Consider the following 24,714-nt stretch of genomic DNA (forward strand, 5'->3'; position numbering starts at 1 on the left):
TTTGGATGAAGATGATAAATTAATAACTTACTTTAAAGGGAATGATCATAACATTTATCCCGGTTGGCGTTGCGGTCTCGATTTGTTCGTGGCGTGTAGTCAAATGTGTAATTTGTTGTATATTCATTTTAGTTTGCGTTAGTCTTAGTTATAAAGTAGCAATAGGTTAAGTTCGTAGGCCTTAAGCCAGTCAAAGGTTGCGTTGTAGTAGTAGTGCTAATGCTATCTAATACAGTCTTTTCAGTTCCTTATAAAAAGAACTCTAGTAAATATAGATAATAGGGAGTTTTTTTTTTATATTTCATATCACAAGTTGTAGATTAGCAAGTATTGAAACTTGGTCTTGCAATGTAAGCTTCATCAGATCATGAGGATCCTTACTTTATTATTGTTTCAAGGTTAAGCTCCTGTTTAGTGCCATAACAGCATAGGTAAGTTAAGTGCTAGTTTTTGAGTACTAAAAGGTTGTTACAAGGTTGATTAGCCAATTCACGTTGTCTGGTAGTCGGTTTAGGCCCGGTGCTGGGTGGGTGTTAATACTTACGTTTGCAGACGCTATCCGAGCAGTATGTGTTGGTCGGACAGTCGCCGGTGACCTGACAGGGAGAGGGCAGCGGCTTACAGCCGGCCACCCGGTCGGCGGGTTGGCCATCGTAGCCGCTGCGGCATGCACACTGCGCCACATGGCCCTTCGGAACACATTCCGCATTGGGACCACATTGCAGCTGGGCACAGACATCGCGGCACTTGGCCACCCCATTGGTTTTGGTGCATGCGGCATGCGGGGGACAGTCCTCGTTGGTCTCGCACTCAACAGAGCTGCGACAGCCCTCGTTGTACGGATCACCAACGAGTCCCGGTGGACAGGTGCACTTGTACGACCCCCTCGCGTTTCGGCAACGTGCTCCGGGTCCGCACGGAGCATCCCGGCAAAAGTCTATAACATCGCAACGAACCCGCGGATCTCCAGAGAATCCTGGCTGGCAGTGGCAAACCTGCTGGTGGTGTTCTGTGGTGCAGAGGGCATTCTCTCCGCACGGCTGTCCAATGAGGCAGGCAATCTTGCACATGTGGTTGTCGCAGCTCTTGTCATTCGAGCAGTCATCGTCGCTGGTGCACTCGATCTTTCGGCATCCAGACTTGGCGTCCCCGAAGAATCCCTCCTTGCAGAGGCAATCGGGAGTATGGGAACGAGCCACACATTCTGCATTCCTACCACAGGCAGCGCGACCAAGACAAACGGATTCACACTTTGCACGCCCATAGGCATCACTCAGACAGGTTTCGTCTTCGCCACACTCGCTATCGGATCGGCACTCCAGCTCCTTGGTGCAAATGTTATTTGAACAGAACTGGAACTGGGGACAGCTTGAATTCGACTTGCAGGTTCCCTGACAGACGCCCTGCAAGCACAACTGTTCCGAAATACAATCGCGGTTGGTGCTGCATAGCGGACTGCAAATTCCGTGGGAGCATATGCTTCCCTGGGCACATTGTCCGTCCTGCTGGCAATATTGCAGCTGCACACAGCCCAATTTGGCATCTCCGGTACTGCCCGCTTCGCAGGAGCAGACGCCGATGTGATTCTGCACCGAGCAACGAGCCAAAGCTCCACAGGCGTTGGGCAGCGAACAGGGATCTATGCACTTCGAGTCCAAACATGCTTTCTCTCCGGAGCAATCGTCGTTGTCGGCGCACTCAATGTGCACGCACTCGATGGTTGGATCTCCACGGGAGTTCAGAGGACAAGTGCAAATGGCTTGATGGGCCTGTGCCTGGCAGTTAGCATTTAATCCACAAGCATTTTGCCGCTCGCAAGGACTACGGCATCGGGAATTCTGGCAACTAGCTGAAGCTGGACAGTCCGCATCACTCAAACACTCATTGGGATCCCGACAACCGGCCTGCAGGGGATCTCCGATCAATCCCTCCGGGCACTGGCAATTGTAGCTTCCTGGAAGATTGTTGCAAAAAGCTGTGCTGTGGCATGGCTGCGACAGACACTCGTTGATGTCCTCACATACTCCGTTGACTAATTGATATCCTTCGTAGCAAGCACATGTCGCCTTGTGATCCTTCACCTGGCAATTGCCCTTTCCGCAACTGGTCAGGTCACATGGTTTAATGCATCGATTGGTTTCCGCATCGCAGGCACGATCTCCGGCGCAATCCACATGGTCGATGCACTCCACCTTGAAGCATCCGACTCCAGTGTCGTTGGGGTCTCCCAAGAATCCAGCTGGACAGCTGCACAGCGCTTCGTGTCCTTCCGACTGGCAATTGGCATTAATGCCACAAACAGTATGTAGACAAGGATCCGTGCACTTTCCATGTATACAGGCCAGATTATTGGCACAATCGTCTGGTTTGTTGCATTGCCTGGGCTGCGAACAACCCGGCTGGGAGTACCCATCGCCGACAGTACCTTCGGGGCATACACAACGATAGGATCCCGGGAGGTTCTCACATCGAGCACTGGCATGGCAGGGCTGTTCGGTGCATTCATCAATATCCGAGCACCCGAAGGGTGTTCCTATAAATCCGGTGGCGCACTTGCACTTTCCTGTCAGACACAATTCGGTGGGTGGACAATCGGCATCTGAATCACATCCTGGTTGGCAAGTCCTGTCCGAATTGCAGATCTCTCCAGCCAAACAGTTGTTGCTGGTATAGCACACTTTGCGGCAGACTTGTTGGTAGCAACGTTCTCCAACTGCGCAGGAAGCTGTCTTGGTGCAGGGAAGATTACACTGATTTCCAATGCACATGTGTCCGCTGGGACATTGATTACTGGCTAAGCAGGGAGCCGGAACTCGCACGCATCCCTGTTCCGGGGTAGGGTTGCCCTCGAAACCTTCCGGGCAGCTGCACTGACTATGGTGCTGATCAATGCTGCACAGCGCATTTGGACCACAACTGTTGGCAGACTGGCAGGGATTCAGGCACTTGTTTTCAATGCAAGACTGATCCTGCTTGCACTCCTTGTTGCTGCGACAGCCGATGGTGCAGTGGCCCTCGACACAGGCAAGTCCACTAGCGCACTGACTGTGATCCAGACAAGCAACCACACAGACGTTCTTCAAGCAGCTCTCGCCATCGGAGCAATCTTGGCTGTTCCTGCAAGCAATCCGGCATTGTCCATTGTAGCACAGTGCTCCTCCGCAGTCGACATCTGTGAGACATTTAGATATGGTCCGGGCACATCCATCCTTGGCAGTATCAGAGATAGGCTGGAATCGCAGGGGACAACTGCAGACGGGTTTCCTATTGATAACCTTGCACTCAGCATTCGATCCGCAAGCGTTGTCGCAGGGATTCTGGCATACTCCTCCGGCGCAGATGGTATTGGCTGGGCAGTCGGCGTCTCCATTCGGGCACTGACCATCTGGGCGACAGCCACCTGACTTCGGGTCGCCCACAAAAAGCGGAGGACACTTGCAGACAGGACCTTCAGGAGTAACCTCGCATATTGCCGAGGGGTGGCAAGTTCCAGCGGCACATCCGCCCTGCTTGGTGCAGGCCACTTCGGGTAACGGATCTCCCTTAAATCCAGGTGGACACTGGCAGACGGCTCGGTGATCCTCAGCCAAACAAATGGCATTGTCACCGCAGGACTCCTCGTCGCACACATCGAAGCATGTGTGTGTCATCCGGTTGCACATCTGGCTGGGTGGACAATCATGGTTGTAAACACAAGGAACACTCTGGCAGCCATTAAATGGATCGTATGGATCTCCGGCGAAAGGTCCCGGTGGACACTGACACTGCGCCTGATGATTGTTGGTGACGCAAACGGCTCGTGGTCCACATTTCACCGTATCACAAGCTGGACGGCATCCGAGAGTCTGGGTAGATTCATCCTTAATGCAGGCTTCCGACTCCTGGCACTCGGCGTGGTTTCTGCAGTGATGTTTCTGGGCCGGCTGACAGCCGTTCCTATCGTTGGGGTTACCCACGAACCCGTTGAGACAATCACAGCGTCCTTGGTGCTGACGGGCCACGCAAACCGAGTTGGCCGGGCACGTGAAGGCATCACAGATGGCGACGCACTTAAGGACTCCCAAGACATCCGGTCGACAGGTAGAAGCATCCGGGCAATTAGCGTCACTGGTGCAGTCTGGCAGCGAAGGCTTTTCGCATGAAGAGACCACTGGGTTCCAGACATAACTCTCGGCGCAATTGCAAATCGCATGCCCAGCTGGGTTGATCTTGCACAGCTCGTTGGGTCCGCAGACGACATTGGAGCACAGATTAATGCACTCTTTGATGCCGTGAACGCTGGCCTGACAACCGTATCCTCGACTGCAGTCCTGATCCGATTTGCATTTATCCTCTTCCTCGGGAAGTGTTCTTTCCGGCTGGCATCCCACCTGTAGATTGCTTGGATTTCCGAAGAATCCGTCAGAGCATATACAGGAAGATCGATGATCCTCGGACACGCAGAGGGCATTGGGACCACACTGAATCTTGGAGCATGCGTCCACACATTTGCGCAGACCCTTGCCTAACTGGAAGCAGATCTCAGAGTGAAGGCAGTCCGCATCATTGCTACACTGACCGCGAATGCTGCAACCCTGCACTTGGTCATGAGGATCCCCAATGTAGCCCATGGGGCAGATGCAGTTTCCGGCATCACAGATGGCCCTTGGGCCACAAGAAGCCTGGGAGCAGAGGTTCTTGCACTGTCCTTTTTGGCAACTGTAGCCATCTGGACACTCCATTCGTTCGTTGCATTTGCACTTGTTCGCATCCTGACAGAACTTGCTCTCGATGGGTTGACAACTACTGTAGGGATTTCCGGCGTGTCCCGAAAGACACAAGCACTCGAATCCTCCGGCTCTATTCAAACAGGCAGCATTAAGACCACATGGTTTGTTGGCACACTCATCCACATCCTGGCATCCAATGTAGGGATTACCACTAAAGCCCTGCGGGCAAAGACAGGAGATGTGGTTGCCCACAGCACGGCATTCGGCATTGGGTCCACAGCTATTCGGCTGGCACACGTTCTTGCTCTGTGCTCCACAGCCTTCATAGGGATTTCCGAAGGTTCCCGGGTTACAGGCGCATCGGCTCTGACCCAATCCGTACTCGCAGTGAGCGTTCTCTCCACATCCTGGAGAGCACTTGGCCTGCTCGATGGGTGGCATACAGATCAAATCGGGATTACCCACAAAGTTCGGCTCGCAGATGCATTTTCCATTGTTTCTATCGCACGTGGCTCCGATGCCACAGACCACACCCTCGCAGCGCTCCTTGCATCTTCCATTGATGCAGATCTGCCGTTCGCCACAAGGTCTGGCGGCTGAGCACTGATCCGTGCTGCAGCTGCCGCCAGGGAAGGGATTGCCGAGTTGTCCTTGTGGGCACTTACAGGTGGGTCCCTCGCTGGTTGGAATGCAGAGAGCTCCATCGCCGCAGATCACGTCCTGGCACTGAGACACGCAGTCCCCATCGCCATTTTTGACGTATCCTACACGGCAGCGACACCAGCCAGCATGTTGCTCCGTCTCACAGTAAGCATTTGATCCACACAGAAGACTGCTGCATGGACTTACGCAGCTACCTTCCAAGCAGGCTAGATTACTGGCGCAATCATCGTTGCTCAGGCACTTGCTCTTGGGTGTGCCGCTTTCAAAGATGCAGCCACTCTTGTACGGATCTCCGGTATAATCCTTGGGGCACACGCACTGGTATCCGCCCTTCTTGTTTACGCAGTAGGCTCCATAGGCACATGGGAGATGGGAGCACTCGTCTTCATCGGTGCATCCCAGCAGTGGGTCTCCCTTGAATCCAGCCTCGCACATGCACTGTGGAGGATCCGAGGGCGTACACTTAGCATTGATGCCACACGGGAAGCGTTCGCAAGGGCTCTTGCACTTGTTGTTGTCCTGCGGGTCCAGGAAATAAGGAGGCGGGCAAACACACTCTCCTGGCTGGATGCATTTTTCGTTGGTAGCGCACTCCCTATCGGCAGCGCATTTCCTTTGTGCGAGTGCACATAGTCCGTTGTAGGCATCTCCCTTGTAATCCTCGGGACAGTGGCAACTATAGCTTCCTGGCTTGTTCACGCACTGAGCGCCAAAGGCACACAATTGAGCCCCCCGTTCTTCGCACTCGTCGACATCCACACAGCTTCCATCCGGTTGGGTTTGGTAACCCTTGGGGCAGGCACAGTAGCTAACACCTCCAGCTATGGAGATGCACTCAGCTCCGCTGGGACAGGCCTGTCCACTGGAGCAACCGGAGAGAACACAACTGTTTCCAACAAGCTTGTATGGTGATTGACACTGGCACTCCGGCGTATTGCAGATCTCGCACATGATGAAGGGATTTCCGTTATGACCCTGTGGGCACCGGCACTCGTAGCTGCCAGGCAGATTCTTACAGAGAGCATTAAGTCCACAAGCGGGCTTTCCTCTTTGCACCGAGCACTCATCCACATCCTGGCACTGGCCGTTCTCGGGATTTCGCTCATAACCCTGTCGACAAATGCACACGCTGTTGCCCGTGTATGAGTCTTGGACGCAAGTCTCACCAGTCGCGCAAGGATTGGCATCAGAGCAGCCCACCGTCTTTGAGGTAATGCACCCCTCGCGGTATGGATCTCCACTGGATCCACCTGGACACTGACATAGATAGCCTCCGGCTGTATTCGAACAGATTGCCTTCTCAGCGCAGGGATTGGCACGACATTCATCGATGTCATTACAGCCTCCTGCAAGGGCAGAGTTTCCTGTGTATCCGGGAGCACACAGGCACTGAGCCTGTCCGTTGGCCAGCATGCACTGGGCATGTGCTCCACAGTTGAGGGCTTCGCAGGGATGACGGCAGTCATTACCAATATTCGGTTCCGGACACAGGCAGCGCTTTGTGGCATCACAGATGGAGTTACCCGGGCAGTCTTCGTTAGCGGAGCAGCTGACAATGGGCACACACCTTACACTAGGATCCGGATCGGCAATTGTGTTCCCGGGGCAACGACAGGTGTATCCACCACCGGGTACGTTCACACACTCAGCTCCAGCTCCACACTTGCTGGCTCCGGTTCGGCACTCATCCACATCGACGCATTTGGAGTGCGGATCTCCCGAGAATCCAGGAGGGCAGGCACATGTAAAGCCTCCAGCACTGTTTGTACACGTGGCATTCTGGCCACAGCTTCCGAAAGGTCCATGCATCACATCGCACTCATCGATGTCCACACATCCCGCAGCGACATCGCTCGGGTTGTAGGTCCATCCATCCTCGCACACGCAGTAGGCTTCATTCTGATCCGGTTTGCAGTAGGCATGGGCTCCACAGCGAACATCCTCGCATGGCTGCTTGCACGCCATTCTTGGCGGACTGCCCACATATCCCGCCTCGCATTCACAGCCGTACGACCCTGGCGTATTCAGGCACTGGGCATGGGGACCACACACCTCGGCGTGGGTGCGACACTCATCGATGTCCACACAACTGGATCCAATGGGTTCGAATCCATCCAAGCAGAAGCACTGATTCTCAATGCACTCTGCATTGTTGGTACAATCGAAGTTACTGCTGCACAGTATATTGACATCCACCTGTTCGCAGGCCACCTTGGGATCGGGTTTGCCATCATATCCTTGCGGGCACTTGCAATTGTAGCCAGGAACGGTATTTTCGCATACCGCATGCTGTCCACAGGGCTTATCCAACGCGGTACACTCATCGATATCCACACATCCGCGGAACGGATCACCGGTATAGTCAGGTTTGCATGTGCACACGAAGCTGCCAACGGTGTCCGTGCAGATCGCATTCTCCCCACACGGATTATCCTGACACTCGTTGATGTCTACGCGATTTCCAGTTGGTGCAGGGACAGGGGTGATGTTTGATTGGAGTAGGGGCGCGCGTGTTCGTTTGCGGGTTTTGGGGGTGAGTTAAATATATTATAATTAATTTAATTAGTATGCAAAACAATACAAAATCGGATGATAGGCGAGGGAGCACAGCGTGAAGTGGGGGAGCGGGATCGGGCGGGGTTCACAGATATAGAGAAGAGTACAGGAAGATGGGACTACGGGAATACAAAAGGAAGCTGTCTGAAAAGCATGCATCTGCTGGAAAAGCAAATAAGCCAAGCTGGAAGCTTGCAAAACAGCTAGGTGGTGGAAAGCAGGGGGGGAAGCAAGAAACAAGGCTGGCAAAAGTAGTTTAAGAATCTGGGGGATTTGCCAACATTGTGAACTACTCAAATGCATGGGCTCTATAAACAGCATGATTTGCTTAAATTTAAGATACGTTTTCGATAGGAATTTAATAAAATCGTTCAAACAATATATGTTAATTTTATCATATCAAACTCTATGCTACTTTCTTCATATTTTAAAATAGAAATAAATTATTTAATTTTATGGGCTGTTTAACAGGATACTAATTTTCTCGAATTTCAAAGCACTGTTTATAGAACCCAGGCAAAGGCAAAAAGCAGGCAGGATACTAACTCTCGCAGTGCAAATAGCCTTGTCCTTGGAATCCACTGGGACACAGGCAGCGGTATGAGCCGGGGAAGTTAATGCACTTGGCATTGGTGCCGCACTTGGCCACTCCGTCCGGCTGATTGCACTCATCGATGTCCAGGCATGCCAGACCGGCGCCCGAGGTCCTTTGATAGGGCGCCACGTCCGTGGCCCCCGGCCCGTAGCCCAATTGTTGGGTGTTCAGCGGCTGGGGCAACTGATCCGCGTGCGGATCGTGCTCCAGCACAAAGCCGGAGGGACAGCGGCACTGGAAGCTACCGCCCAGGTTCACGCATTCAGCACCCAAACCGCATGGATTGTTAGTGGCGCATTCATCGACATCTGCCGGCGTTAGGCATTAATTGTTGTATTAATGTTGCATGTTGCGGTGCATTAATGTACGATAATAGTAATAATAATGTGTGTGTGTAGGTGTTTGTTCGTATGTTGAAGGTGCCGCCAATTCAAGTTCAAAAAACAAAAGTGCAAAAAATAACCAAAATGGAACAATGAGCTTATATAAATTCCATAATCTCTAGCTACTCTACTTACCCTCGCAGCCGTTCATGGGATCACCACTGTAGCCGTCCGGACACAAGCAGCGGAAGCTGCCGTCCGTGTTCAAACAATCCGCGTTCCGGCCGCAGGGCGTCCGTGCGCACTCATCCTGGTCCACGCAACCGGACTCCGAGCGTCCATCTCCGTCGTATCCCGGCGGGCAGTCGCAGCGATAACTGCCCTCGAGATTCGTACATATGGCACCGGGTCCGCAGACATTCGGGTACGAGCACTCGTCCACATCCTGGCATCCCTCCCGATACGGATTGTTGCCCACATAGCCCTCCGGGCAGGAGCATGTGTAATTGCCCGGCGTGTTGGTGCACAGGGCGTTAGGACCGCAGTTCTCCGGATTGCGGCACTCGTCCACATCCGTGCACAGAACCTCGCCGTCGCCCTCGTATCCATCCTTGCACTTGCAAAGGAAGTGCGCCGGCAGGTTGCAGCACTCGGCGTTCTCCACGCATCGCGCTGCTATCGCGGGATCTTGGCATTCGTCAATGTCTATGGGAGAAGGAGAGCGGAGGGCGGAGCTTTGATTAATCGAATGTGCCACGCAACAAATGACAAGTAATTAAAATCCGAACGCAGGGCATTTATCTCCACCTCCGAGCATACACTCAAGTGAAAGTTTGCTCACTTGGGGCTTTATAATGAAACGGTTAGGGTAGAAACTTCTAGTATTTAGAAACATAGTTTTAAAACTTATAAATCTAAAATATGTTTATATTAATATTTAAAATTTCTTTGTTTTTTCCTATCAAATCCTACATTTCTGGTTCTATTGCTTCTCCAAGTGTAGTTACCCCCCACCGACAGTCGGACAGACGCAATCTCAGCCTCATTCTAAAGCTCTACGCATTTTGCCGCTTCAATGCGCTTTGCTCGCTTTGCAGCCGCACTTGGAGTTGGATTCACTGCTGCAGCTAGAACTGCTGTGGAAGCATCCGAGATTTGCATGTTACGCATGACATTTCAGTGTCGTTTCAGCGGCGTGGCAGCCACTGGTTGCAATGTCACAGCACAGGATGCACCAGTTGCATACGCTTTGCATGCCAATTGGCTGTGTGGTCAATGTTAATGGAACGAACCATTTTCGTTTGGAATTTTCAAGCGAAATACATCTCTAGTTTGAGGAATTTTTAAATTCTTTCTTTTCTTTTATACTCTGAAAAAAAAAAGTTTGTAACTAATAAGAGGCAAGCCTCAGCCATAGTAATAATATTCCTATAGAATAATCTACTTACAAGACCTTTTTGAATAAGTAGCCATATCAGCATTAAGTTTAATACATTCACAAGAATTCTCGAATTGCATAAGCCGGCAGTCGACAACCCATCTAACCTTTCAGCTAAGCCCAGCTCAGCCGCATTCTCTGGGTCTGGATCCGAATCCAAAGCTCAACTCAGCCGGAAGACTGGCTTAGGATGAGCTGGCGATCAAAAGTTTCTGCTCCAATAGCGCGCAGCGCATTGAGAATTCAATATCGCAGACGGTCGTAGCCAATGGAGCGGCAATTCGGCTGGATGGGATGGTAGGACGATGGGGAGGAGGAACAGAACCAGAGGGCAGGCGGAATTATGGGCATGGGCAGCCGCTCCAGCGCAATCTGGGCCCATTAATCATTGGGCCGGCGAACAGGCAAGAGTTGTACATTTATAGCTAATATGACATAAGTACAAAAGTTGGCAAAAGCCAAAGACAAGGATCCTAGAGTGGGAAAAGGGAAGAAAAAGGGCGAGCGGGTGCGCCTTATAATTACAAGCAGAACGAGTCGGCCGTTCAGTTATAATTACTAGTTTTTAGCTTATAAATTAAGAGGATCATCACTCGGCTGCGGCGGGGACGAAACTGGTATTTGCTCTTTACAACCGACTGATATGACAGCATTCCATGTTTGCCCCGACATCGCCGCGCTGTGTGTTGCAATTGCAAACTCTGATTACTCAATGTCATCATCCTCGTCGACTCGACTTGGTCCCATGCCACTCATGGTCTCCTCCAAATGGCAGTCCAAACCAGGAGTCCTCTTCCAGAAGCAGGAAGCGTTCTGTGTTCCTCTAAGTTTCAATGTCAGTTTAATTACTTTATGCAATCCGACTGCAAGACGACAGCAGGCCAAGGATGGATCTCGCATCCAGGCCTATCGGGCCATTGACCAAAGGCTGTCTAATGAACTTAGCACGCCCATTGCATCTCCTGCCACGAATGATATTCTCACAGCCCGTTAAACCGTGAATCTCGAATCTCGACTGGGATGTGTGGATCTAATTTAACTTCCACTCAGATTATGTTTTTCCAGCTTTCGCAAAATCTGAATCACTTTTTGGCAAAGCTCTGTTTTCAGTAGGTGTTCTAGCCATCGGATTTGACCGCTTTAAAAGCAATCAAATATGCGTGACTCGATGTGATTAAGTCGAATGATTGCCTGAAATGATGCTGACATAATTCTCGTTGGCTGCCTTAAGCAGGGTCGTCTTCTTGGGTTTCCTGTTCTCGTCTAAATGCTAACCATAATCGTCAGAACGAGACTTGCTTCAAGTTCCAAGTAGCATTTTAAAAGGCAGTGATCTGGTCATTAAAACCATACACACGCACGAATGCAGAATGGGGGAAATGCTTAGAACATTATTATATCTATCTATTTCGCATTGGATTTGAAAGAAACTTCTAACTTAATTTCTGTTTCGCCTGAAATATATATATATATAACTCAGAGGTGATTTAAATAATACTCAACTGTTCGCTGGCCAATCAAAGTGCAGCGCTGCTCCAATTAAAACTAATTATCAATCAGACACAAAACTAAACCTAATCTCTATACATGGGCAGCAGTCTGGTCCGGTTGGCGTCTATCTAATAAATTGTGTAATTGTGGGACTAATTAGCATTCGCTGCATTTGTTGCATTTGTGTGCAAAACATTTTGAATTATGACATTCGTGCCATATAGATGAGATAAAATTTACGAGCGGACATGACTTTCATGCTCCACCGCCGGGCAATGTTGATTAGCAGCTCGAATAAATAACAATAAGCCAGCGTAGAGAGCCAAAAGTGTCTACAACTAAGTTGGGACAACCGTTGAACTTGAACTCGAGCAAAAACAAACACAATAATCATAACATAGATAGTTATAAAGAAAACGCAAATTAGTTAACAATTTGCTACGCAATTATGTGCCAAGTCTTTCCATGCCACTAAGTATACTCTAAGATCAAGGTCGGGCCGCAAGTGAAGTCAGCCGGATACGGATGCGGGCCACTGGTAAATCCGAAATCCAAAGCCATGGGTGGCTCTCCTCCAGGTAGCCGCCCCTCATTTGTGCGTAAATGTGGCAACACACGCGCGTATAATTAGGCGTGTCAATGCCGACGCTTAAAGCCATTTTCATGCCTTATCAGCGCCGGCTTCGACATGAGAATTAATTGCTGCCATTTTGATATGCAAAAAGTGCAAAGTACCTGGCGAAACAAAAAAAAAATTGCACTACAAAGAGACCTAAAATAAGGAGCCACAGCAAACTAAAAACAACAAAGGAACAAGCCGTTTTTAGGATTACTCTAACAACTAATTTAAATTATAGATACACTTTCCACAACATTATCATATTCAATCAGTTGATAGGTTTAAGGTATCTGACTTAATAATCTTCAAATAGAGCGTTTTTGCTCATGGTCAAACGTATTAAGCTCATTCTTGTTGAAACCCTAATACCCTCCTTGAAGGGTATTAAGAAAACGTAACCAAAAAAACTGGCAACGCTTATCAACTGACGCTGATCTCCAACTGGTGCGTCGCCCGGCCCAAGTCGGCAGTTTGAAGTTGGTGTCGGTTTTTGGCTTTGGTTTCGGCCTGGGAGCGGGATCAGGAGGCGGCAATGGAGATGGAGATGGAGCTGTTGTCGGAGCAACAGTTGGAGATGGAGGCAGTGCCGTTTGGGGCTTTTGAGGACAGGCGGCATTAAGCGCCGACAACGCTACCGCCTCGTATCCCAAACCCCGGCCTGAGACTGTGACGATGGCGTTGCTACGTGGGCACAATCTATTTTATCCGTTTTAATGATCTGCCCCAGTTAGCGAAACGAAAGGGAGCAGCCGCCGTTGGTGAACGTGCCTGGCTAGCTAAGCCGGAGCGGACCAGCGAGCACCAGTCGTCGATTCAACTCATTGCTGTATTTGCGCCTTCTTGTTGTCTTTTGGCGCTGGCCAAGTGGAAATAAATTTTAGCACTCGGCTCGAGAGGTTCACTCCATTTTTATTGCGAGACAAATGCATTAGAAGGATCGATGGCTATATGTATGTGCAACCAGACACACTCTCTCTCTTGCCGCGTGTGTATATTTCATTTTTCAATAGTCATTGCATAACTGGACTTTTGCGATGCGTTAACGAAGCCATCGCCATCGCCATCGAACGCGTTTGAGTTATGAACATGAAATAATGCGCCACGGAGTCTGAAACAGGTGTTGCCACAAACCACCGTTAGATGCATAAAAAGAAAAGAAATGGCCAAATGCGAAACAGGAAAACAGGTAGATCCACCTGTAGCCAAACACACCACTGCTGCAACACGCAAAATGTGTCTCTGAGCCGGCAAAGAGTGGGTTTGTCAGGCCAAGAGCAGTGTGATTTGTTGCTAAGTTTATTGGGTGAACTTCAGGCAGAAACTGGATTTACATAACGCCAGAGGACACCTCGTATCCCATTCAAAATCTGGGCGTTGCAGGATGACGGCCAGACTTTCCAGCTCGAGAAGATTTAAGACTGCCATTATCACTACTACTTGTAATGGGATCGTAAATAGTGTCTTCACATTTCTTTGGATTTTACGAATATGCAAGCAAATTAAAAGTACAATTATCAAAAGACATGCTGGCGCAATATCTAGTATATATGGTTTATATGTAGAATTATGCAATCAGCTACTGGTGCTGCGTACACTGCAGTGTGTATTTAAGAGCATTCGCCTTGGGAAATGGAGTGCGTGCCCCTGATGAAGTCTCAACTATTCCACGCAAATGGGCAGATGCCGAGTGAAACTTTCTCAGCGCATTTAAAACTAATTCAGTTGATTACAGACAATTGGAAGAGCTGGCTGCTTCGGGTTTGGTTTGGGTTGTTCTGGGTCTCTCGAGAAGGGCCCTGTCCCCAATGCAACATGGCGAGCGCAATCATGCCATCGTGAATAATATGCGAGAAAAAGTTCTATAGAAAAAATTAGATAATGCGACTGAAATGCGATGCCGGCGTTACACGTCGCTGCTCAGAATTTATGCATGCCTGCCGCTGGCTGGGATCTTGCCATTTTGCGACTGGGACTCTGCTCCCGGCTCGTCCCGTCTCCGCCACATCACTCGTCACATGTAATCTAGAATCTTGGCAACGTCTTCATACTTAGCGGGGTAATGTCAGAGTGTCTGTGAAATTTGCGCTCGTTATCGCATTGCATCGAATGCAGGTGGGGCGTGGCATGGCATAGCGCTCACCTTCATCCTCCTCCTGCACTGGGAGTGTTGAAAGTTCTGGCGTGTCCATGTACGGGGTCAGATTACATGACACTGATTCCCCGTCTAACAGACAGCCACGACGATGTGTGTTGCATGGCGCGAAAGCATTGCCACAAATGCTGTGGCTTTTATTGTTCGGTTTCCCCATCGGTTCCATCCGCATCATTATCACCGCCATCATCATCTCCTCCTATTGGTACTGAACTACTTGCGATGGGTTCAAAATGAGTTGGAGGAGGTCGGGTTGGAGAGATACTTCTTTGTACACTTTCCTAGTTATTATTGCTGCTCTCGCCCGTTGTTCTTGTTTTCGATTCGTTCTTCTTTGGGTTTTGTGATGCCGTAATGTGTTTTTATTACGTAACATTAGCCGAAGTCCAATTACGACAGCCGGTTTCTCACTGTCATATACTCTCCTAGTCGTAATCGCACTCGCTCACATGGAGGAACAGGTGCTCCAGCACACGTTGAGTTCTATCTTCTGGCTTTTGGGGCCCCTGCTGTTCGGCACTTAGTCTAACGAGCAAATGGAACCGACCCCAGGATTAAAACTGTAGCACAGATCGACGGAAACTGATTGAGATATTTCGGAATTCGTTTGGCCAAGAGATCCAAGGCATCCAGATAGCTTCAACCTGGGATTAGTTTGGCCGCCCGTGGCTCTCTGATCCGCTCCAGCCTTGCCACAAAGCACTCGAGTGTAATCGCTACACGGTCATTATTATTACCTCGCAGATAAGTATAACCCTATTCTGGCTGCGAAAGCTTTCATATTATTGTCTGGCGCGTCTTTTGTTACATTTTCAGCTTTGGTTGCTGGGCACTCGAGACGCCTTTTTGCTGGGAATGGCACAAACCGTTAGGCCAAACTACAAAAAGCCTTTAGTCTGGGCTAAAAAGAGACGTTGACGGAAGTACAAAACGGCAAACAACAATCATCTGTACGATGCTTCGTTGGCTGGTCAGTCATTATGCTAACTAATACAATGAAACTAAGACTGAGGCTGTGTACTAAGGTTACACGGAGAAAATCAGCAGTTGAGTCTTTCTTTTGATATAAAGCAAATGCTCAGATGAAGGGTAATACAGATGGAATACATTTGTTAGAAAATGGAATTTGATCTATCCATTTAATGGGCTAAGAGGTCATAAGAGGTCCTTGCCTAATATCACTTGTTGAATACATATGCACTCCATTCAAATATCTCAGTGTAGAACTTACCTTCACAATGGAAACCATTGCCGCGATAGCCCGGAAAGCAGGTACACGTGAAGCTGCCCAGTGTGTTTGTGCAATGGGCGAACACGTCGCACGGCCGCTGTTTGCATTCGTTCTCATCTGGGGGCAGCAGAAATTGGGGAGTTAGCAGGGGATTTTAACGGTTATGTAAGTTAAGACCAGAACAGACACAATCAGACTCACCTTTGTCCACGCAATTGCAGCCGCCGTAGCCGTCATTGCAATGGCAGACGCCGTTCAAACACGCGCCATGTGTGCACTTGGTGCCATCCTTATCACAGTCATCTGCGTAAAAATACACGAACCCGAGGTTAGGCAAACCCATTAGGCTTTTAGCGATTCGCGCTAAGATACTCACTTGTGCATTTGAGCTCTTTGCTCAACTCATCGGCACCCAGGAAGCAATCTTGGGTACCGTCGCATAGTTTCGATAGGTTGAATAGCTGCAAATATTCGGTGGACTCGTTGACTTGGCAGCCAAAGTAGCCATTCTCGAGGTTCAGGTAGAAGACCTCGCCGCGAAACCGACTATTCGCCCTCAAGTTCGTCTTGAATGGTTGCGGTTGTTGTGAATATTGTGAATGTACCTGCAAGCACACGATACAAATAAATTAGTTAATCACTGGCAATAAAACAAAAAGTTCTACGCACTCACTGCTATTAACCCAATTTAAACGGGATGTTTATTTGTATCATTTGGAAAAGTTTTAGGAAATACACGATATCATTCAGAGGCTATATATGAAAGTGAATGCTGAATAAGCTATATACAAATTTTCTAGAAGAACAGATAGTTACATCCCCATATCTCCCAACAAAGGGTTAAACCTTTTCCTAATGCCAACCTTCGCTGCAACCTAATTTCGTTGATGATAGTATTTAGGGTTCCCCAGCTGGCTCGCTAAACTAATTTAGATTCAAATTAGATACAGCGAGCTTAGCAGGCGTAGCACCGGCAGCGCTTCTTCAGATTTCACAACCCGATGTGGTCCATATGGGCACGATCCGATCGTACAGGTACGAGTATTATATGTAGATACACCGGTCCGTTCTCCATCACACTGTGTTGTTCCGCCGCCACTTAATTGTTACACTTGGCTGATTTTACTTTTAGCGAAACAAAAGTTGTTCGCCGCTTGCCATATTTTCTTGGCCGAAACTCTGGCGACTGGCTGGTTTGTTTTTGTGTTTCTGCTGGCAATATTAGATAGAGCTGGCTGGGAAACAAGTTTGTCACTTAAGACCTTTTTGTGCTCCAGCAAAAATGAATTAAAACTAGTTTCTATACATGTACCACCTATTGTCGCATTGCCGTTGTGATACATATGTGATCGTACTTCTATTTTTGTAGCCTGTTCAGTTCGACTTCCTACGCTCAAATATAGTTATTAAGTGGTTGGATCAGATTTGGAAACAGCTTAGATATTTGTACAACAAGATTGGTTGAGATTTCTTCAATAAATAACCGAATGAGTGCCCAGAGTTCATGCACGTCTCTTCTAGTGATTACTATTGAGCAACTAAAGTTTATGATATGATTTATTCTTAGAAGTTGGTATTTTAATGATTGAACCATCGAGAACGATTGCTTTATTGAGCTTGTCCATTTATATTTCAAACATTTGTATTGCTTTATAGTACCCTGTATGCAGATAACTTAGAGCTTTCTATCAATAAATTAATAAATATTTATACCATCGATATGGGCTTAGGTTTTACGTTGCCTTATAATCATTTCCTTTTTATGCCATTGAATGCAGAGTTCAGTGTCTCAATTAAGTAGAAGGTTCTTTTCTGCTGCTATTTTTCCCAGTTTCCTTACGTAAGGCCAATTTTCTGTGCCTTTGTTTGTGGGCGCCTAATGAGCCCAGTGAGGCCATAAAAAGGCAGCTTAAATTGCTCTACGACCCCGCCATGGAAGGTGTGAACATGAGGCACTGGCTGTCAAGTTCAAGTTTAGCCGCGAATTGTTTTAGGCAGATTCTTATCGGGAGGAAGACGCTGGAGGCGGGCTCTCTTGTAGAACTCCATGTGGCTGTGGCTTTTCAATTGCTTTGTACCCACTTCACTTCAATTCACTTCGCTTCACGCCATGCAACGCTAACGGCCTTGCTAAACAATAGATTCCGCCGACTCTGCGACTTTTATCAATTGACAGGCGGCACAATGAGCACCACATGCACTCAACTGAGGCAGCAATACTCGCAGTGTGCTGCAACAATTAAAGGCGTGCGAGCAAAGATGTGCGCAGCCGATGGGGATGCTGATGCTACACACTGATCCAACTGATGCCACCTCTGATGCCTACTGAAAATGACGATGATGATGATGACGATGCGGCTGCTGAACGCCAAAAGCTCCCATGACATTGAGCGGCATATGCCAGCGACTACAATGCGCAATTTTTCGTTGCCAGGCTTGTTAACAGGCGCAATGACAACGGCAGACAGATGACGACGTTGCACGTCAACGCTCAAGTGCACATCCGTTATAACTGTCAATGGGTATTAACTTGGCTGTATTTGGAAAAGAAAATTCAAACTGCTGCTATATATTTACTTTTTCATTTAAACGCGATCCTAACTGAACTGAACTTTTAAGGAGAATTTACAAACATTTCACCGAATTAAAGATTATTTAAAAAACGTGTTTACTAAGCAGCTTAACCTTTTTGTTGTTTATAAATAGGGAGTGGTTTTAAGTTCGCACAAACCATTCGCAAATATTGTCCTCACATCAACAAAGTAACCGTCAACCGGCAAGTTCGTTGCCTGAGTCTTTTGTTTGCGAAAAAAGAGCATTCTCGAAGTTCACAATTAATTATGATCCCATCTAGCTAATCAAATGAATTATGACTGCCTCGCATAAATCAAGTTCCAACGCACAAAGGAAAGCAAATATCCGTAAAAGAACCTCGCCATGGAGCCATTGACAGAGTGTCGCAAAGAAAACCACAAGCGAGAGAGAGGAGTCAATGAACTTGGCTTTCGGCTTAGGGAATTCTCTTGGCCAATTTCTCAAAGCCCCTCGGAGTTCCCTCATTCACACCGGACACCCTTTCCCCGCCTCTCGCCGGCTGCATAAATCGATGACTATCAAAGCGTTTTTACAGCTAATGCGGCTATTTTTATTCATTACGTTTTCTCGGCTTTCTTCCATCGATTGGCTCCGTTTGGCTGGGTTCCTCGGCCAGTCGTTGACCGCAGACGGTGTGATTCTGCTCTTCCGCTGGCCCTATCATTACTAGTCAGTCTTTCTAGCCTGGTTTTCTTCAGTATGGCTTGAAACTTTTCTCTGGCTGCCAAATTGTTTGCCCAGCATCATCGTTTCCTCTCACTCTCGTGCAGATTTCACAGCTAGCTGTTAGTTTTAATAAACAGATATATGTATACTCGCTATGCCCAAGTCATTTTGCAGTAACTTCTTTTAATGGCTCATTTGCATGAGACCAGTTCGAATACCGTTAGGTCATCAAAGGTTCCAGCATCGTTATAATTTGTTTCCTCTGCTTCGCGTTGGGATTCTATATTATATGGCTTCAAAATAACATTTGTTAATCATTGGAGTTCTTTCACTTCTGGGATCTCTCTTGGCTTATTTGCTCAGAAATTTGTTTCATAATGAGGTGGCAGCTCGTAAATTTAATCATTTTTCTTTTCTTTTCACCGACTTTTGTTTGGGCCTTTCGAGAACCCATAAATTAATTATGACCCCTGCGCTAACTGCCGCTGGCCTCTGCCTCTGATCTAATCCCATCGATATTCAGGTTTAAGCCCGTCAACTTAACACTAATTAGCTTAATAACGAATGATGTTTATGGGGTACTTACTGCACTCGAGAGTAGTAGCACTATCCACGTGACTAGTGGCAAAAATATTTTCATTTTTGCTGCAAAGAGATCAAAGAGAAACAATCGCACATTAATAACCATTGAAAAATCAATTATAGCATGTTGGGTAATAGAAAATAAATATAATTAAGGCCACCCGGCAATAACCACTTGAGCCATAAGACGCTTTTCGGCTCTGGCCGAAAGTAAAACAAACAAAAATAATTAACTTAAAAATGTTGGGCACGCACAAACAAAACACAATTGGCCTGGTCATCTCGAACAGGTGCCAAAAAATAACAATGAAGTAGGGACCAGAGACAAATGCCCAGTCGGGTAAATGACACTTGAAATTTATGCGCAAACACGAGTCCGGAGGCCCAGTCCCAGGCTTATCGCTTCCTTCGCCTTTCCCTGAAAAAACTTATCCAACAACGGGACCGGCATAAAAAATATAGTAATGCCCGAACACCTTTGGCGAAACAGAAAATGTTTAATGGCCGCAATATTCATTGTTCGCTACCTGTTGGCGATTTTCTCACGCATTCGTTTTCCACTTTCAGTTTTGAGTTTTCAGCCCGGCGACTGATTTTCATCAGACTTTGGTCTTGGCAACGAGAAAAACATCAAATGGGCATGGACTCCCTCTGCGTGTTAATTGGGTAGAATGACAGAAAACTGTTTTCCCCCGACGACGCCCGGGTTTTTTGGGATAACGTAATCATATTGTGTGAAGTCCGATAGCATCTTCATATGGCATTCGTGATTATGACATAAGACAGCCGGTGGCGGAAGTGTCTGGGAAGAAGGCGTTGTTGGTCTGCAGGTCACAAATGCACAGTTGAGTTTTCACAGCACAACAATTTGCATGATTATACAGAAAGGTGCTGTTATTAAACAGATTATAAGATTATAAGATTTTCCAGTTCAGCTTAAGCGGTTAGGTTTACCTTATGTTACTTCTAGAAAAATCAGCCATTCGGCTCTATCGAGGGCCCACTGTAACTGCAGAGGGGCGTGAACAAACAACTTTCTTAGCCCGGCGTGAATGCTTTAACGTGTGTAAAAGTATTTGCCATTATCTATCTGCGAGTGGGGGAAACTGGAAAACAGCGCCTTGGGTTGGCCATAAAGCCTTCAACGGGCTAAAGGTAAAAGGCAGGCCAAGGATTGTGTTTCCCTTTTGGACCACGATTTATCTATTTCGGTTTATCAGCTAATAAACGCTTAAATAAAATACACACTCTGAGCCAAATTACATGCGCTTTGCAGTTCGCCAAGTTAGCAGAAGGAAGTGGCTAACTCTGGCAGTCGCGGTTTCGCATCTTGTTTGCTGACTTGGCCATAAAGGGCATTGTGGCCCGGGATCCGGCTGCAGAGATTTGCTCCATTCTAACGACATTTGAAGCCCGGGCAGTCGGGCGTCTTCTAATCTTGTTTTGGCCGTTTCCAGATCCAAGTCCGCGGCCCCTGGCCATTTGTGTTTGCCCATGTTCATGATCACTTAATTAAAGCTGGGCCCCCAGTGGTAGTTCTCCAACTCGGCCTTATGTTTATTGTGCCCCGGCTGCGGAAAGTACTGTGTTCTCTGATGCCCGATAAATTTATGTGGCCGCGAAATGAGCGTAATTTGGTGGGTTCGGGTTCGGATTAACTGGCCGGGATTGGGGTTTCCTGGGCAGCTCCCTTTGGCTGACAAGCTGATATATGTGCGTGATAAATGTGGCAAATGCGGTTTCTTGTTTTTTCCACGGATTGCAAATCACGAAGTGCAACGCCGCGGCGCCTCCATCTGCAGCACGTATTTCAAAATTCCAAATTATCGGCAGCCACGGCAAATCGAAGGAACTCCTATCGCAGATGCTCTTAATGGCTTTCTTTCTGCTTTTTATTGTAATTGCCGTCTTTTTACGCTATATACAATTGGACAGTTGCACAGTGAGCTTAATTGAGCAGCGATGGTAATTGGTCGATAACGCACAGGAAAGTGCGATAACAGCTGGAGTGTTGCATACAACAAGTGAGGCCTTGGACCAATCGGAATGAAACAGGAAGCATATTTTGAACGCAAAATTGCGAGTATACTAAGTTATTAAGCTAAATTATTACTCAGGGAACTCTTCCCCCAAAACTCTATCCGAAGCTAACGGCACCGTTGATTTCAAATCTACGCAAGAGTGTCCGTAGATCTTATCAAAATATTTATACAATGTCAAATCATTTTTGAATGAAGGCCAAACAACCGCCGGTGACTTGAGTTTTATAAGACTTGGCCGAAAAATTCGTTAAATCTCTAGATCTGAGAAACGAGAAACTGGCTGTTCCCCTGCCGCGATCTCCGCTGTTGCCATCCCGCTCTGATGCGGTGGCTGTCAACGCTATCAACGTCACTGACGCCATCCCCGTCTCTTTTCCACGCTGGGGGATGATCTCATCTCGCTTTAACCTGTCTAGCCACTAAATCAAAGTCAAAGAAGCCAGTGACACATTTTTGCCCCATCGACCGAACAACAAAAAGAAAAAAAACAGCATTCTACACCAAAACACACAGACGTAAAATTAATGATGGCATCTTTATTAAAAATAAATGCTGATAGCTTGAAAAATGGGTTTCTCGCAAAGCAAACACTTCGTGCATCAGCTGAAAAGTGTAGAGGGCTAGTGTGAACACACCCAAAAAGATTGCGACCGGATGCAGACGCGTCATCGATGTCGATTGCATCCAGTAGTTGGGAATTTTTTGTGCACTTTGCATGTGAGTGGCAATTGGGCTTTGATTGATTTCGAAATGCCAGGCGGCGCCCCATTTTATTTCGCCTCTTCTCTTTCTTGTGCGCTTTTGTCATAAATCTTGCATAAATCGATTTAATCTGCCCGTGGCCACGCCCACCTGCTGGTGGGCCCCTCAATTAATTATACTTTTTCAATGTCAAAATGTCGCTGCAAGAAAGGTGCGCCGGCGATTTAACCCTTTTTTATGTACGTATTAGTTGACTGCGTGAATCTTGAGGCGCCTGCAACATGGAATCTGTAAGCAGCGTCTGATCCTGCGGCTTAGCCTTCTTTTCTAATTGCAGGTTTTCCAACGCCCCGATGTGAAGGTCACTGACAGCATTAAGTGCACTGGAAAAAGTTTAATAAGGTAAATGCACCATGTATAAACTGTTATTTTAGAAACTTTCAAATACCCATACCGACTTTTCGCTCGGTGTATACATACACGTATAATTTCGCGCCCGGCAGATAATGCCGCCGGCCTGTCTCCAACATCAAGCTGCGGCTAGGAGGCGGAGGGCGTGGCTGGGCCGAGCTAAACTCACTTATTCACCTGCCCGCATGCCAACAAAGTGCAGCATCAGCAACCAGTTCGCATGAAAATGCATAATCAATCACCAGCGACAACGGCGACCAGAAAATGAAGTAAACCTTGTGGCAGAAGAGTCAATACTCTTTATTGGCGGTATTTATACATAGATCCGCAATGTCTTCGGTGCTCAACAGTAAGAATCGTTTTGTGTACTTGTTTTATGGACTAGGCACTTGGTGCCCGTTTCTTCTTGGGACTCGGAGTGGTCTCATACCCACAGTCCGAGTCCAAGGAGTCTTCATCGCAGTCATCCTTGAACACAATACGCTCCTCGTAGAACGCGATGACCATTTGGGGGCACCGATTGTTGAGCACCGTGGCGGGCACCAAGCCCGCTTGGTCGCAGCCCTTCCACTGCATCAAAAAGGTCAGCTCGCCGGACCAGTCGCAGGCTCCTAAGATCCGCAATGGTTCGAGCCCAAGATCAAATCCATTTGGTTGCTTCTCCGGGGAAGGAGTAGGGGACGTCAAAGTGGAGTTGGCCTTATTCCCTTTGGTCTTAGACTTCGTCGGATCCATTTTAATGTATTTTTTCTTTCTTTTTGATACTTCAATAGTAGACAATTGTAACGTTTCGTCAAGTGTGTACACACCTAGTATTATTTTTCAGTTTCGATAACTGTATGTATCGACATGCTTTGGTGTGGCAGCCCTAAATATTTAATTTGAAAAGCGTTTGAGAGAATGGAAATAGAATTGTACACTTCCCTTGAGTGGACACATTCTTTCAGATTTAGTTAGGGTATTGTGCATTCCAACGCCCATTGAGCGTATCATTGTTGCATCTTCATCTGTCATTTCGCACGACTCGAATGTCAAGGCGCGATGGCCGGCGATACTACTTGCGATATTGGCCTTACGCGGCTCCACTTGTTAACTTGAATTCGTGTAAAGTGGCCGCTCATTAAAAACTCATAAATCAGGGCGGAAGGGAGGAGGGTTTTCGGTGGCACCGCCGCCAGTAATTGCCGTTGCTGGCCCAGTGTCAAAATAAAGGCAAAATAAAGGAACCCAACTCGTCGGCGGAAATGATCGGCCACCAGGTGATGGGTATGTTGGGAATGGGGCATATGGAGACTACAGCTAGATGCAAGTAATTTCCGCATATTGGAAGTCTCGTACTCTCGGATGGGCATGTGATTAATGATTAATCTGCTCGGTGCATCCGCCGCTATGACATTTAGCCAACGCCGCCTGAGAACCCGCTTCAGCAACAAAAAGAATCCGATTCGGAATCAGAAACAGAAGTAGAAGTCGGTGGCGGGGTGGCCAGTTAGAGCCGAGGTCTCCGGTCGCCAGTTGGAGCCATTAAACGCCGCTGGAGCTGCTTGGGCGCACAATTTAAAGCAGCAACTAACGCAGTTAGACAACAAACCACTTTCAAGAGCTGGCTGGCAAACAGGGAAAACGGCTTTCAACTCGTTTCGCTGCCCGCTCAGTTGCAGTTGCATACACTGAGGAAAATAAAACTTGAGTTCGTCAATTAGTCGAATTTTTGTCTAATAATATAATGTATCTAGTAATATTTGTCTAGCCCATAAAACGGCTAGAAAAACATTTAGTTTCAGAAGTATTCATTGATACCATATAATTGATACTATAGCACAAAACTTTTATATTTAAGAACATTTATATTATTATTTTTTCATAGGAAATAATTTTCCTTCTCAAATAATATATTTTTCAAGTGTACTGCCGTTAACGCTGCTGCTGCCGTGGGTGC

At 47.6% G+C, this 24,714-nt stretch overlaps 2 protein-coding genes across 6 annotated transcripts in view; both read right to left on the reverse strand.

Annotated features, from left to right (window-relative positions):
- LOC117150272 overlaps window positions 1-19,683 on the reverse strand; it is a 94,211-nt gene extending 74,528 nt beyond the window's left edge. For all 5 annotated transcript variants that reach the window (XM_033317081.1, XM_033317079.1, XM_033317078.1 and 2 more), the window contains exons 1-7: window positions 19,625-19,683; window positions 16,154-16,382; window positions 15,979-16,080; window positions 15,778-15,894; window positions 9,042-9,551; window positions 8,475-8,831; window positions 545-7,822 (exon numbers count right to left, since the gene is read on the reverse strand). In XM_033317081.1, coding sequence (XP_033172972.1) covers window positions 545-7,822; window positions 8,475-8,831; window positions 9,042-9,551; window positions 15,778-15,894; window positions 15,979-16,080; window positions 16,154-16,382; window positions 19,625-19,678 — 8,647 coding nt within the window. In that variant the 5' untranslated portion in view covers window positions 19,679-19,683. The remainder of the gene's footprint in view (window positions 1-544; window positions 7,823-8,474; window positions 8,832-9,041; window positions 9,552-15,777; window positions 15,895-15,978; window positions 16,081-16,153; window positions 16,383-19,624) is intronic.
- Window positions 19,684-23,059: 3,376 nt separating this feature from the next.
- Window positions 23,060-24,319, reverse strand: LOC117150273 (chromobox protein homolog 1). Its single transcript, XM_033317083.1, has one exon. It carries the CDS (start codon window positions 23,508-23,510, stop codon window positions 23,157-23,159), a length of 354 nt encoding a protein of 117 aa, XP_033172974.1. The 5' UTR covers window positions 23,511-24,319; the 3' UTR covers window positions 23,060-23,156.
- Between the last annotated feature and the right edge of the window lie 395 nt (window positions 24,320-24,714).

This window comes from Drosophila mauritiana, chromosome 2L (assembly GCF_004382145.1).
Source record: "Drosophila mauritiana strain mau12 chromosome 2L, ASM438214v1, whole genome shotgun sequence".
Lineage (NCBI taxonomy): Eukaryota > Metazoa > Arthropoda > Insecta > Diptera > Drosophilidae > Drosophila > Drosophila mauritiana.

What these genes read in the sequence shown, in the direction of transcription:
- LOC117150273 (XM_033317083.1), bottom strand. Translation starts at nt 23,510, where the DNA reads ATGGATCCGACGAAGTCTAAGACCAAAGGGAATAAGGCCAACTCCACT.